This window comes from Erinaceus europaeus, chromosome 7, assembly GCF_950295315.1.
Source record: "Erinaceus europaeus chromosome 7, mEriEur2.1, whole genome shotgun sequence".
NCBI classification, from domain to species: Eukaryota; Metazoa; Chordata; class Mammalia; order Eulipotyphla; family Erinaceidae; genus Erinaceus; species Erinaceus europaeus.
In genome coordinates, this window is record NC_080168.1 from 45,659,147 (window position 1) to 45,675,056 (window position 15,910).

General features: G+C 38.1%; 2 protein-coding genes across 6 annotated transcripts in view; both read right to left on the reverse strand.

Moving 5' to 3' along the window:
• Positions 1-557: 557 nt before the first annotated feature.
• MTERF2 (mitochondrial transcription termination factor 2) lies at positions 558-10,194 on the reverse strand. Its single transcript, XM_007540039.3, has 2 exons — positions 9,724-10,194; positions 558-1,866 (listed from the first exon to the last, which is right to left on the reverse strand). Exon 2 carries the CDS (start codon positions 1,818-1,820, stop codon positions 663-665), a length of 1,158 nt encoding a protein of 385 aa, XP_007540101.1. The 5' UTR covers positions 1,821-1,866; positions 9,724-10,194; the 3' UTR covers positions 558-662.
• A 4,685-nt stretch (positions 10,195-14,879) lies between these two features.
• Positions 14,880-15,910, reverse strand: part of CRY1 (cryptochrome circadian regulator 1) — a 71,231-nt gene continuing 70,200 nt past the window's right edge. For 4 of the 5 annotated variants that reach the window (XM_060194349.1, XM_060194345.1, XM_060194348.1 and 1 more), the window contains one exon: positions 14,880-15,504. In XM_060194349.1, the coding sequence (XP_060050332.1) occupies positions 15,339-15,504 (166 nt within the window). In that variant the 3' untranslated portion in view covers positions 14,880-15,338. The remainder of the gene's footprint in view (positions 15,505-15,910) is intronic. The other variant, XM_060194346.1, reaches the window with a different exon arrangement.

Genomic DNA, 15,910 nt, shown 5'->3' on the forward strand with positions numbered 1-15,910 from the left:
ACTACAAATGTTTCTATAATCATAACTGCCTCTTGATTCTCTGTACCTGGGCCTTGTTAGAGAAGGAAACTGAGAGGATTTGATTGCTGGCTGGCCTATAAGCTGGACCTGAGCAACTAGAAGCTTCCTCTTCCTAGTCATTGGAATGTGTGGAGGGCATTTTTAAGGATGCAGCTTTGGGAACAATATGTTTAGACCATCAGGACATTATCCACGAATGAATCAAGTTAAAGTGTCCCCAGACAAGCCTCAGTAAGTTCCCTTATTAAAACTCACCTGTTAACCTAGGTCTATTTCTTTTTTTTCCTTACCCTTCGTGTATAGTTTTAGATTTTACCTGAGGAACTACAGTTTCTGAGCCAAGAGGCCTAAGCACATATATCTCATTGTTGTGCTTATTAGGCTCATTGCCTTTTAGAAAAGATTTATTGATGAGCATTGCATATGCTGGTATTTCCCTTCTCAGTGTATGTCCCAGGTTCAATCCCTAGTATCACTGTGAGAGCTGAGAAGTGTTCTGGTTTAAACAACAACAACAAAAAAAACCACCCAAAAGCCATAATCCAGAAGTTTAATATAAATTGTTTAAAATTACTGATGTGTACAATTTGCCAAAATCAGTTTCCCTCTGCACTCCTAGAAAGATTATACCAGTCAGCAAGTCACTCATCAACATTTAATGGTGCCACAGGGTTAAATAATGGCCTTCCTTCTTTAGCTTGCATTTTACCAAAGTTAGCTTCAAACTCTTTTTTGGTTCCATTTAGGTTTTTTAGATGTCCATCCTTTATTTTATAGCCTAAGGAATTCAGTTTCTTTATTCTGTAATGTACTATCTGTGGTGTTAATTCTAGAACCATTGGAGTCTCTCTTATCTGAGTTATAGAAATTCCTTCTTGCAATAAACCCTGAATTCTCTCTTCTAAAATGGGAACAGAGTAATATAAAAGGGCAGGACATTTCAAAACTAACTGCTTCAAGTCATGATCTGTACACTTGAAAGTATTTTTAGAGAAGGCCATACTGCTCTGTATGCTTTCTGGACAAAGCTGAAAAAGAAATCCTTTAAGTTTGGATAGGAGTTGGAGAATTTCAAAGTTTGTGAAACCTTGCTCCTGGAAAAATTCTAATGTCTCTTTTATAGCTGCAGATGAATTTAACAAAATAAATGGGTTTTGGCTTAATAATTTTAGTAGCCAAACTTTCATATTAGCCTCAGATCCACCTAAATTTAGATAACTTTCTTGAAGAATCTTTATAATTTGTTTGTTCTTTTCAATGGGATTATGAAAAATATTAGGTATACTTGTCAAAAACCTGCAAATGACTACATTTTTGAGTCCCAACTCTTGAAAGAACTGAATGTTCAACTTCTGGATTTCTTGATCTTTAACATTAAAAAAAGATTCTGGAAACTGTTCTATTAACTTGACCAACTCTTCCTTGTTTTTGCAGACCAACTGCCAGAGTTCTCTCTGGGTATTAACAGCGGTTGGATTACAAAGAATTGTTTCTGGGCAGCGTTCCAAAATACTGGCCACAGCAGTATCATCAGCACCTAGGTGTTGTAAAATATTTGCAATTTCCTCAACATAGGTTTCATCCTTCAAAAGTACCCATCCTTTCAATCTGCGAATTTTCCCAATATCCACAGAAAATTTACAGAGCTTTTCCACGGTTCTTTTATTTTCCTTGTTTGAGTGTCTATCAGTTGTACAGGTGCAGTGTGCTAATAAAAGTCTATATTTTGGAGTGGATTGCATCTTGCTGAAAGACCACAGCCTGTATGACTGGGATTGAATCATTAGCTTCGACAACATGACTGCAGTTATACTGGCTAATTTCAGAGTGTACACATCATCATACCTGCAAAAAAGAAAATACAAGTTTTAGTATAAAGGTTGCTAAATTTTAGAACACAACCATGAACTCTAAATAGAAAGCATGAAAATAAAATGGATTTAATTGAGGAATATGAAATATATCTTCTTAAATCATTTTTGAAGTTACTGCAAAACATTTCTACAACTGGGACATCTTATATCTTAAAATACATTGTTTATCTGAACTTTCAGACAACCTGTAATTATTCCCATTATGAAGATCAGTAGCAAGGTCATAGAGTACAAAGATACACAGACCTCAAATGTTATTTTGACACAAATTATCTTTCCTACAACTCATTTATCTACTTTTAGGAGACATATGTTACTTGCACATTAATATATATGCTTTTTTCAATCAAGTAATTTTCCTTTTTTTTTTTTTTAAACTTTATTTACTGGATAGAGACAAAGAGGAAAAAGAAAAGAGAGAGACACCTGCAGCACTGCTTCATTACTCATGAAGCTTTCCCGCTGCAGGTGGGGACTAAATAATGAAATCAGGTCCTTGCATATTGTAGCATGTGTGTTCAACCAAGTGCACTACTAAGATTGGTTTGTTGTCTTAAATGTTTTGCATTTTCAGGATGATTTTTAGCCAAGGCAAATAACAGGAAGGTGAGGGACCATTTTTAATTTTACCTTTTAAAGTATTTTTTTGAATACATGAGTTAAACACATGCTTGTTTTATTAGAATCCTGTGAAAATTATTTCTTAATTCCAGAATTAAAATGTCACAGCCAGGTAAATACCATGTAACTGCCATACTAGGAACTGTAGCAAGTCAGGTTAGCTGTTTTCAGGAAAAAAAATAGTAGCTACCTGTTCCTAGCTGACAAGTCAGTTACCTAGAAATACTTAGTACTGAGTCTGACATATTAGAGCCTTAAGCACTAATTCTTAGACTTTTGGTAATGGTTAACACATACCTACTTTGTATTTTTTCTTTAGCTTTTAGTACCTGAGCGTATTCACAATGTCTCAGTTTGACCACAAAAGAGAAGCATTCATCTATTTGGTTAGTAGCTTCCCCTTATTATTTATGTTTGAAGGAAAACAAACAAACAAAACTTTCCCAATGCCAGTCTTCAGATTCAACCCTGCCCTAACTAATTTATATAGATGTTATTCACTAGAGAAAAGTAACAATATTCTCATTTTGGCTTACCATTTGTAATGACAGTTTATTACTAGTGCCATTCATGTCCAGGATAATTGTAGGCATAGCCTATTTTACCTCTAGTGGTTCCAAGAAAGATTCCTTTAAATAGTTCCCAAGAGTCAAAATATAAATGTTATTTAAATTTTTTTCTAAGAAGACAATGAATTTTAACAGGAATGAAGAAGTAGAGCACAGGCAGGTGTAGGTTGGATTTTCCATACCATTGGTTGTGGAATGCCCAAAGCTTTGGTCTGTACCACATCCTGGGAGGTATGTGGGTTCTTCAGCCAGATTGTCCACATCCAGTCCTGGCTTTAACTTAAGTTGTCATCTTAGGAAAGTTACTTAGCTCCAGATCAAATAACCAAGTACTAATTAGAATACTGTCTCATAATTAATGTCCAGTAATGGCACCATTTGTAAAATGAGAAAACAAACCTTACAATCACACTGCAAAATTAAAAGCATGTCAAGAAGTTTACATGGGGTGTGTGTTAGGTGGTGGCGCACCTGGTTTAACGTGTTATGCTCAAGGGCCAAGATGTTATTATGCTCAAGTCACTAGTCCCCACCTGCAGGGGAAAAGCTTCATAAGCAGTGCTACAGATGTTGCTCTGTCTCTCTACCTCTTTATCCCCCACTACCCTCTCAATTTCTCTCTGGCCTATCAAAATTTTAAAGAATGAAAAAAAGTGGACTTTTTTTTTTTTTTATTATTAAAAACAGTTTGCAGGGTGCCTGATCCATAGAAGTTCTCAATAAATGGTAGTCAGTCCCTAATATCTGGAGATAAAAGTTCTTGCTTGTAATATGACCTTACATTGTTGTTAGAAATTTAAAATTGTGGAAAATTATATTTTAAATGGTTTGGCTATCTAAAATGATAACTTGCTTTATAAAAGTAATACATGCTCACAAAGAATGTGCCAATGCCTGAAAAGTGGAAAATAACTTTCGTAACTCTGCTATCTCTTCTATATGCAGTTGCTCATATTTGACATATCTCCAATTTTTGCTGTACTGCTTTTATTATATATATATTTTAAGTACATAAAACTTAACATCTACAGCACATTTCTGCTTTAACTTGAGACTTTAAGGTGGAACTGTAAAGGCTCAGAATTTCCTTGGAAATCTCTTAAGCAAGCACCATGCTAGATACCAACATACCATCCCCTCCAGTGAGGTCCTGCACAGTCAGAGATTCCTGTGGGGTTGAAACAGAATCCAGTGTTTGATTAAGCTTCCAGTGAGTAGCTGGTTTAGTGTGGTGTGGGGGCAATTTTATACAGAATAACAGATCATTAAATACCTGGAACCACACTTATGGCAAATTGTTCCTGCCTGATAAGACTAAAGGCAAAGTACTTTGTTTCCTGCTTACTCCAAGGTGAATTATCAGGTATTCAGGTATGTTATCTAACTAAGTCAAACAGCCAGCTTTTACCTGACTCTGATGATGACCAAACACAGCTAACTGCAAAATGAAGAGCATGGATATTATGGTTTGTAATCAATGTACATTGTGAGTATATAGTTTTTTTTTTTTCATTTAATTATGGTAAGTATTGAACCATGGCACCAAAGACACTAAACATTTTAAGTAAAAGGGATGGATATTCTATAATTTTATAACTTAGTTTTTAACATATAACATTTAGGGTATTTGTAATTTAGTTAAAATTTTGCTTACATTTCAGTTCTTTAGAATGAATCCTTAAGAGTAGAATTACTGAAGAAGAGAGGTGAACTTTTGAAAAGCCATATTAATAGGGTGGGGGTAGATAGCATGATGGTTATGTTGATTCTTCATGCCTGAGGCTCCAAAATCTCATGTTCAGTCCTCCACACTACCATAAGCCAGAGTTGAGCAGTGCTCTGGTTAAAAAACAAACAACAACAAAAAAACTCCAAGTTACAACTGATAAAAATGATCTCACTTGATATGTACATAAGCTGTTTTTTTTTATAAGACAGGATTTTGTCATAAGCAATTTCATTGCTTCTGTCAGCCATTTTATATTCTTTTTTTAAAACCAGAGCATTCACTACTCAGCTCTAGCTTATAGTAGTGTGAAGAACTGAACATAAACTTTGAAACTTCAAGCATGAGTCTTTTTTCATGAAGGGAGAGGTAGAGAGGAAGAAAGACACCTGCAGCCCTGCTTTACCACTCATGAAATTTCCCCTTACAGGTGCTTACCAGGGGCTTGAACCCAGCTCCTAGTGTATTGTAACGTGTGCTTAACCAGGTGCACCACTGTCTGGCCCTTTTGCATAACCATTATACTAATGATATTTGTCTTTTGTTTGTTTAACCAGAGCACTGCTCAGCTCTAGCTTATGGTGGTAGTGGGGACTGAATCTGGGGACTTTGGAACCTCAGGCATGAGTCTCTGCATAATCATGGTATCTACCCTTGCCGGGGTATTTGTCATTTTTTAAAATTTATTTATTTATTGGGGAATTAATGTTTTACATTCAACAGTAAATACAATAGTTTGTACATGCATAACATTCCCTAGTTTCCCATTTAACAATACAACCCCCACTATGTCATTTATCATCCTTCATGGACCTGTATTCTCCCCATCCACCCACCCCAGAGTCTTTTACTTTGGTGCAAAATGCCAATTCCATTTCAGGTTCTACTTGTGTTTTCGTTTCTGATCTTGTTTTTCAACTTCTGCCTGATAGTGAGATCATCCCATATTCATCCTTCTGTTCTAACTTATTTCACATAACATGAATTTTTCAAGGTCCATCCAAGATCGGCTGAAAACGGTGAAGTCACCATTTTTTACAGCTGAGTAGTATTCCATTGTGTGTATATATACCACAACTTGCTCAGCCACTCATCTGTTGTTCTTGTCATCTTATGGCTCCTTTATTCACTTCAATATAAACAGATGGTGTTAGAATAAAATCCTTAATCTTGTGTGGTCAAAGAGGGGAGTTTCCTCTTCTTCTTTTTTTTTTTTTTTAGAATTTATTTATTAATGAGAAAGAAGAGAAAGAACCAGACATCACTCCAGTACATGTGCTGCTAGATCCTCATGCTTGAGAACCCAATGCTTTATCCACTGCGCCACCTCCTGGACCACCTCTTTTTTCTTTTTAACATTTTATTTATTTTCCCTTGTTTTTTTATTGTTGTTGTAGTTATTGTTATTGATGTCGTCATTGTTAGGACAGAGAAATGGAGAGAGGAGGGGGAGAGAAAGACACCTAGCAGACCAGCTTAACCACCTGTGAAGCAACTCCCCTGCAGGTGGGGAGGCGGGGCTCAAACTGGGACCTTACATCAGTCCTTGTGCTTTGCGCCATGTGTGCTTAACCCACTGCATTACCGCCCAACTCCCAAGTTTCTTCTTCCTTTATGATTCTTAGTGCTTTTAAACATGAGTATCAAGGAGAAATTCATTCATATTCCTTTAAAATTGAATCTCCTTCCCTATTACTTGTGGTGCCTTTTTCTTTTTTTTAAATCACGTCACATGTAACTTCTGTTTCTGGCTAGCAACCACCCATTCCCTCCTTTACTCTCAACCAGCGCCATTGCCTCTGATATATACAAGAAAAGAAAGTAACTCATCACACTAAACATAGACTCTATGCCATCTCTGCTTCCCCAGAGCACATGGTCTAGTAATGCTTGGTTTCTGTGCTGATTCCAACCCCTCTGGCCTGAGAGCTCCAAAGCTCTTGTTCATATTTTCATTCTTTTAGCTGATGCTTCCTGAGGCTCCCACCCTTCACCTCAATGATTCTTCATACTGCCCCTCCAACTAAAACTTTTTACCTTTAGCTAGTTCTCACAGGTCCTCTCTCCTCAGATTTATAAAGCTCCAACTAATTTCCATATAAGAGCCAATGAGTAGTTTTAGTTCCTATGATTTTTTTTTATTGTTGTAGTTGTTGTCATTGTTGGATAGGATAGAGAGAAATGGAGAGAGGAGGGGAAGACGGGGGGAGGGGGTAAAGAGACACCTACAGACCTGTTTCACCGCCTGTGAAGCCACTTCCCTGCAGGTGGGGAGTCAGGGCTCGAAACGGGTTCCTTACACCGGGTCCTTGCCCTTCGCACCACGTGCACTTAACCGGCTGCGCTACTGCCGGACCCCCAGTTTCTATGTTTTTTGAACCTTGAAGTTTTCTGCACCATTAACCACTTCTCTCTGAAGTAAGTTTATATTTGACTTTGATTTCTCCTTCACTTTTCTGACCTCCCTTTATCTGTTTCCTCTCTAGGTTCATTTCAAGGCTTGGCCCTAGATTCTTTTTTACCTTACTGTTTCTCCCCAGAGTATCTGTCTTTTCCCAGAACTTCAGTTAATCCACTTGGGCTTCTTTGAGGCTTCTTCATAAAAATGTGATTTTACCACCTCCCTGCAATAAACTTTTCAATAGCACTTTAGAATAACATAAAGCAAAATGAAAATGCCTTCTGTGCCCTACAAAACTTCTTTGGGCTCCACAGAAACCCAATCTCTCCTATCCTCCTCTCCCAACATCAGCCACACTTGCTTATCCACTTTAGTTTGGTGGGGTCAGGGCCTTGCACATATGCAATTTCACCTCCACCCCTCAGGCAACTTTTTCTATTCATATAGAAAGAACACCAGACCACCAATGTGTCCTGGAGCTCAGCTTCCCCAGAGACCCACCCTACTAGGGAAAGAGAGAGGCAGACTGGGAGTATGGACGGACCAGTCAATGCCCATGTTCAGCGGGGAAGCAATTACAGAAGCCAGACCTTCTACCTTCTGCAACCCTCAACGTCCCTGGGTCCATGCTCCCAGAGGGATAGAGAATGGGAAAGCTACTGGGGAGGGGGTGGGATATGGAGATTGGGCGGTGGGAGTTGTACCCCTCCTACCCTATGGTTTTGTTAATTAAACCTTTCTTAAATATAAAAAAATTAAAAAAAAAAAAACACCAGAGGATGTACCTGCGCTGTCTCAACCATGTGGTACTAGGGTTCAAACCTGGATCACACACATGACAAGGCACTCAAAGCTATTCAATGAGTTTTCTTTCCAGTCTTCGCTTCCTTTCACTCACTAGTCCTCTACTTCTTCCCACCATAAAGTGCCAGACTGTAGGCTGTTCCCCTGGTCCTAAAGGCCCCCTAACACCTAGATCTTAGTGTCCCTGGCCTGTTAATCTGTAAGAACTCATGCCTATTAAAACTGGATCATTCCTCTGTGTCACTCTTCATCACTAGAGCTATTCCATCATGTATTCTGTTTCATCCCTGATGAAGGCACAGCTTGCTCATCATGACACAATGGCTCATTCTTGTACCTTCACATGACTGATATAGCTGGTTCTAAGAGACATTTTGGACAGTTGACCTTGATGTTCTTGCATAGCACACTGCTCTTGACCTTACCGGAGCACTTAGTTTAAATTACTCAGCCAGGAATGTTTTGTTTAAGATTGTATCAGGCACCATTTTAGATATTAATTATTTTTCTCAGTCAGTTCATACCTTTGGACTACAATTCCATCCACAAACTAGATAAAAGTAATGGGTTCTTGGTGGGGGGATTGAAGGGCATGACTTACATTTTGCCAAAGATTTTAACTGGGAGGGATTTGAGTGCTGATTTACCCTCTCTACTCGATGAAGAACTTGGTGCATAAACAAAGTCAGTATTTGTCAACTGAAACTGAACAGACAAACCAATTTCATGAGTCAACTTAATGTAGTGGCTACAATTCTGCATCAGTCGTCCTGTAACTTGAAGTCACTTTACCTTTCTGTGCCTTAGCTTGAACATCTTCAAGAGAATAGGCACACTAACTTGGGTGACTGGGAGAATTGGGTTAATACTATGCATAACGAAGTATTCAGAAAATCCTTCACATATTCTAACTTATTAACTCATAATTAGGCCTGTCTCCTACATGTTGTAATGCAATAGTAAATATTTTTAAATCAGTAAATTAGTAAATAAGTAAATTAGTAAATGTTTTTAAATGTGGAATATTCTTTGATACTTCGATTTTAGAAGCGTTTCTGTAACTCTATAATTTGCACCTTTTCATACTTAAAAGTTCCCCCCGGGGGCCTGGCGGCTACGCACCAGATTATGTGCACATAGTGCGAAGCACAAGGACTCGCGCAAGGATCCCGGTTCAAGCCCTCGGCTCCTTACCTGCAGTAGGTCCCTTCACAAGTTGTGAAACAGGTCTAAAGGTGTCTTTCTCTCCCCCTCTATCTTTCCCTTCTCTCTTGATTTCTCTTTGTCCTATCCAACAACAGCAGCAACAATAATGACAACAACAACAAAAGGGAAAATATGGCCTCCAGGGGCAGTGGATTTGTAGTGCAGGTACTACAGTGATAACCCTAGGGGCAAAAAAAAAAAAAGTTCCCCTATACCGGTAATCTCAAGTGAAGTTCTTTGTAACATATATATTATTCTGATAATTTCAGACTACTAAACTGCTTATATGAAAGGGAAAAACAACTTGCCTAAGGTCATTTACAGGAGGAGGCGATCAAAAGCCCAATAACCAGCATGCTAGACTTGTGCTTTTCCAAAAAAAAACATCCCAATCAGAAGAGCCCAGGCCTAGCCCAAGATAGGCAGGCAGATCTGAGAGGTGAGCAGCCTGGCTCCCACCTATCCACCCCTGCACAGGAACTTGGGAAGGGTAGCACTCACCTGTGGATGTCAGCTCCAAGTAAGGCTTGAGTAGTCCTGGGACGCCCCTAGAACCAATCTTCCTTCCTCCTCCCCTAAGGAGGGGTGCCTAGTGGTTCCAAATGGCCGGTGAATTCCTCTCAGACCGGGAGACACTGACCCCAGCTCTTTGCCCGCAGCCAATCAGGGCGGAGGAGCGTCAGTTCGTAGACACGCCCCGCTGTGCCAACGCAGCCAATTAGGGCGTTGGTCATGGCTTCTGGGCCCGCCCTCGACTGCAACACAGGGTGAGAAGCTGCTGTCCAGGCAAGGGCGCCAGCAGTACTTTTGCACCCTTTCCTTCCCAGTAGTTTAGAAAACTTTGGACCTTTCATGTTTTGTCCCTGGGGAAATGTCACTATTGCCCATAAGACAGTACACATTAAGTAACTCAGAAACTTCTTTATTAAAAAAAAAAGAAACTTCTTTATCTTTAAGGCTAAGCCATTCAGAAGTCACAAATCAATCCCATGACTAAAGAATTATCAAGAGAAATATTAGTTCAAAAATATCAAACCTGGGGGTAGATAGCATAATGGTTATGCAAAGAGACTCTCATGCTTGATGTTCAGAAGACCCAGGTTCAACCCACCACACCAACAAAAGCCACAGCTGATCAGTGCTCTGGTTAATTAAAAAAAAAGCACACACACACCATTCCTCTACTCTCTCTCTCTCCCCCCTCCTTCCCCCCTCCCTTTTTCCGGACCAACAAAAGCCATAGGTGATCAGTGCTCTGGTAAATTTTAAAAAAAAAATGCACACACACATACACTCTTCCTGCTACCCTGCACTTCTCCCCTCGTTGACTCCCCAGCAGTATCTGTCTATGTTTGAAAAGTCTCTCTCCACCGTCAGTTAAATAATTACTTGCCTTTTCTAATAAACAGCTAAATAGTATACCTTGTAATTTTTTTTTACCTGTGATCTTAGTCTCCTAAATGAATTTCTCCTTAAGTTCAATGTTCTCACACCCATCTAATCAACAAATAGTTGAGAACTGATGAGCACCAAGGATGTGAAAAAGCAAGAAGATCTAACAGTAAAGAATAAAATATATTCTTGTCGTGGTGGAATCTACATTCCAGTAAAGATAAAAGCACTAACAAGTATAAAACCCTGACTGTTCCCAGGGTTCAGTGTTTGCAAGGAGAGGGTGTTCTGACAGTGGTCCAGTGTGGAATTCGGAATGGTGATTTTACCATTCTAAACATCTTTTCCCTCACATGTTTTAGGGCAATCTGCATACAGTTTAACAGAACATTTTATTTTAAACCACCCTCTCACTTGTGAGGGAAAAAAATGTCTTGTAGATGCTAATGAATTTCTTTTTCTTGTAAATAATGCTTGGCTATGTCTATAGGGGCTCAGAAAGTGATAACCAAGTCATTCAGCTAGACTTCAACAATAAGCTTTGTTAAGGACAGACACCTGCACTGTAATTTCACAGGGAAGTAGCAAGAATGCCAACCCTTACCTCAAGAGCAACTGATCAGCTAATATATATGAGATAAAGGAGTACCTATCAAGCACTTCTCCTTCTGAGTTACCCTTATACAAAACGCCTATTATCCATGGCATTATTGCATTTTCCCCCCCCCAGAAGTTAAGAAAGGGAACTATAGAGTCTGGGCAGTGGTGCACCTGGTTGACTGCACATATTACAGGGCTCAAAGACCAGGGTTCAAGCTCCCCCACCCCCACATTCAAGGGGAAAACTTCACAAGCAGTGAAACAGTACTGCAGGTGTCTCACTCCTTATATCTCCCTGAACTTGTCTCTATCCAATAAAAAATAACATTCAAAAATAATAATTAAAAAAGAAAGAACATAGAGGTGGATATGGAAGAAAAGTTAGGAATTGTAAAAGCCTGAACTTACAACTGCATGCTGCAATCACTGGTTAGAAGGAGGAAGTAGATTTGCACTAGCTTGCAGGCAGCTTGCACCCTGGCTTCTCATAATTGTGTAGGGAATGCCATGCACATAACACTGTGCACTTGTAATCAAAAATTAAAAATTACTAACTTGGCTATGCCAACTGCATTAAATAAAAGCTACTCAAAGTTTTATCTATCACAAATACTTAGAGCATTTCTAGAACAATACAACTGGAAAAAAAAAACTTGAAGGGCAGGGGCAGACAGCATAATGGTTATGCAAACAGACGCCCATGCCTGAGGCTCCAAAGTCCCAGGTTCAATCCCCTGTACTACCATAAGCCAGAGCTAAGCAGTGCTCTGGTTAAAAAACAACAAAACAAACAAACAAACAAACAAACAAACAAATAAATAAATAAATTGGAGAACTGCAGGCAAGAACCAAGTAATATATTAATATATATATTATTCACAAGAAAATTATGCATGTTTGAAATTTTGAGAACATGAAGTTTCTAAGAAATGTGTGCAAAACACTGCATCTTTTACATCCCAAATTTGTGAATTTATTTCAAGTAAATATGAAAACATAAGCTTTACATAAACTGATTTAAAAGTTTGGTTCCCTCAAATCGGGTTTTCCAAGTTCCTAAGTTTTAGTTTAAAAAAAAAAAGTTTGAGAAGTATTTTTAGAATAAATAAAAAGCCTTAAATCCCTCAACCACCAGCATGGTTTATAGAACACTAACCAATTTAATAGAATACAGAATACTGCATTCAAACATTAATTATCTACTCAACTGGAGTATAATGACTGCTCACTTGCCTTTCAGTGATTTTTTAAAAATCACAATGAGATCAAACTAAAAAAAAAACTTTCTACCTCCTCCCCAAGAAACCTAAATCCCCTCCAAAAAAAAAAAAAATCGGGGGTTGGGCGGTGGCACAGTGGGTTAAGCGCATGTGGTGCAAAGCGTAAGGATCCCGGTTTGAGCCCCGGGCTCCCCACCTGCAGGGGAGTCGCTTCATAGGCGGTGAAGCAGGTCTGCAGGTGTCTATCTTTCTCTCCCCCTCTCTGTCTTCCCCTCCTCTCTCCATTTCTCTCTGTCCTATCCAACAACGAACATCAACAATGGTAATAATAATAACCACAATGAGGCTACAACAACAAGGGCAACAAAAGGGGGAAAAAATGGCCTCCAGGAGTGGTGGATTCATGGTGCAGGCACCGAGCCCAGCAATAACCCTGGAGGAAAAAAAAAAATTAAAAAAAAAAATCATAGTCCATCATGAACTTTTTAAAAATTAGGATACTTATTTATCCACTATTAAATACTCTTTTATTACCATAAATGGTAATGTAAACACCACATCTATGTATCTCCTAATTTTATACAATATAATCTGGTCCAAAGAGGAAGATGTGAAATACAGGTTTCCTGAAAAGAAATGACAATAGAAAGAAGATAAACAAGGTAACGTTATCATTGGGCCTCCATGCCTGTATCATTCCATTGTTTCTGGAGGAATTTTTTTTTTTTAAGAACACAGAGAGAGAGAGAGAGACAGACAGAGAGAGAGAGAGTAAGTGGAAGAGAAAGAGAGGGGACACAGACACCACAGGGCAACACCAATATCTGTGAAGCTCCTTCCTGTGCAGGTGCTCCCATGTGGTGGCCTGGGGCTTGAACGTGGGTCCTTAAGCATGGTAATTATGGATTCTACCAGGTAATCCATCTCCCATAATCCTATCAGTCAGTATTAGTTATCCAAGATAATGTTTTAAATGGACATCTCCAAAAATACAGTATCAGGATCTTTGATCCAAACTTATCTTGAGTTGCCTTTAAATATAATTATCACCCTGAATACCATTACTAAAAATGGGAAAACAAAGTCCCACTGGCTATAATAGTGAATGACAAGATCTAGCCTATTAGGAAAACACTAAAGGGATAATAATAATAGAAATAACAATAACCAGAGCTGGAGGATACAACTATGTAGGCTGTGTACTGAACATTTCAAGGAGCTACATAGCATGACAGCTCTCTAGCTAATATTTCTGGAGTTTCCTACTCCATTCTAAGCATTTGCTATGAGCATTTCATATTTAGAATAAAGCAGATACTACTGTCATTTACATTTTTAAAAAGAATTTATTTATTTATTAATGAGAAAGATAGGAGGAGAAAGAACCAGACATCACTCTGGTACATGTGCTGCCGGGGACTGAACTGGGGACCTCATGCCTGAGAATCAGATGCTTTATCCACTGTGCCATCTCCCAGACCACTGTCATTTACATTTTATAGATGACGAAAAAGAGAAGACATAAGTTAATTAACTTGCCCATGATTTCAAAGCTAGATAGTGGTAGATCCAAGCATTTAACTACAAGGTTAACACTCCAAACTGTTATTCTTTAAGTATTTCTTGTTGATAGCATGCTTTATTTATTTATTTATTTATTTATTTATTTATTTATTTATTTATTGCTTCCAGGGTTATCTCTGGGGCTCGGTGCCTGCACTATGAATCCACTGCTCCTGGAGGCCATTTTCCCCATTTTGTTACCCTTGTTGTTGTCATTATTATTATTGTTTCCATTGCTGTTGTTGGATAGGACAGAGAGAAATCAAGAGAGGAGGGGAGACAGAGAGGGGAAAAGAAAGACAGACACCTGCAGACCTGCTTCACCACTTGTGAAGCAACCCCCTGCAGGTGGGGAGCCTGGGGCTTGAACCGCGATCCTTGTGCTTCGAACTATGTGCGCTTATCTGCTATGGTACCACCCCACCCCTAATAGCTTTATTTTTTATGTAAAGTATTTGGAAGACTACTACTGAAGTTATTTTGACTTTTTTTTGTTTATTTGTTTGTTCTTTGTCAGGGTTAACACTGGGGCACAATGCCTGCACAATTACACCTCTCCCTGTGTTCATTCTTAAAAATTTTTCCATAGAGGGTGAGAGACACAGATAGAGAAGCAGAGATACTTGTAGTACTGCTCCACCACTTGTGAAGCTATAGTGAGGATGAAGGCTTGAACCTAGGTCCTCATGCCTGCTAATGTGTACTTGACATCATGAGCCACCACCTGGCCCTAGAAGCAATCTTAAAAACTTTTTTTATTCAGAATGGTGATGCATGGTTTATAAAATTTGTTTCTAGTATGTAACTGCATACTATATAGCAATATTCTCTCCTTAAACAAAAACATTCTAAAGAAAAAAAACCACCAGCAGCTACAGAAGATTCCATATATGTGTATACTTTAATAACAAGGTCACTTTAGCTGTAAATGAACAAAGAAAAAGAGATAAGAAGAACTTAGCACATGATACATCCATAATTTGGGGTAAAAACAGGCATACATAAGAGTTTTAAAACACATTCTTGGTGTTAACAGAAGTTGTAACTATCAATTGATTACACACATTTTCTAAAATAGTATTAAAGAGTGCAAAGTATGATCAAACAATGATATCCAGAAAATTCTGTCCTAAATTTTTAACAGTCTTTTAAGAAAGTCTAAAAACCTAACATTGACTCTCAAAACTTTCGATTTTATCAGAATATCAGTTTGCTACTTTAATTTTTTACCATACATCAAAAATTATCAAAAATATACTGATGGGTCTAGGCTAGTTGTGACTATATTTACATTAAGCAAATTCTTTTACCAAGTTCTTTATATACAAATCACCATTTGTGCTATGTGAAATTCATTAAAAAGTTAAATACCACAAAAATGTCATTAGAAACAATTTCAAAATGCAACTGCTTTCCATCAATGAAGAACATTTTAAAATAATTTAACTGAGAAAGTATTGAATTCCCCACCAATTTCAGCTGCAACAGTATTCTTCCTGAATGTTTTCTGTGATTTAAGGGGGGAAAAAAACTAGGTAAAATTTGATTGCAAGAAATTAAATGATAAAAATCTGGTGCTTACTGAGCTTCAAGAAATTTACAGTCTAGTTAGGTTGGCACAAAACCTCTGTAATTATTTTTAAAAATGTAAACAGTTTTTAAAATAGTAAATAATAGAAACTGGCAAATGTACTGTGAAATAGTACAAATTTAAATCACAAAATTCTACTCATATCCAATTAAACTGAGTATAGATATGGAACAACTTTTTGGAAGCATAACAAAACTTAAATTTTTTAAATTGGAAGGAATTTAAGAATTTAGAAGTATTACATATTTAAAAAAACGTATAAGCACTTAAAATGCAAATATTGGGGGGTGGGATTATGCTAATGTCCCCAAAGCATAAAGGC

Coding starts and splice junctions, on each gene's coding strand:
- MTERF2 (XM_007540039.3), bottom strand. CDS start 1,820: ATGTTGTCGAAGCTAATGATTCAATCCCAGTCATACAGGCTGTGGTCT.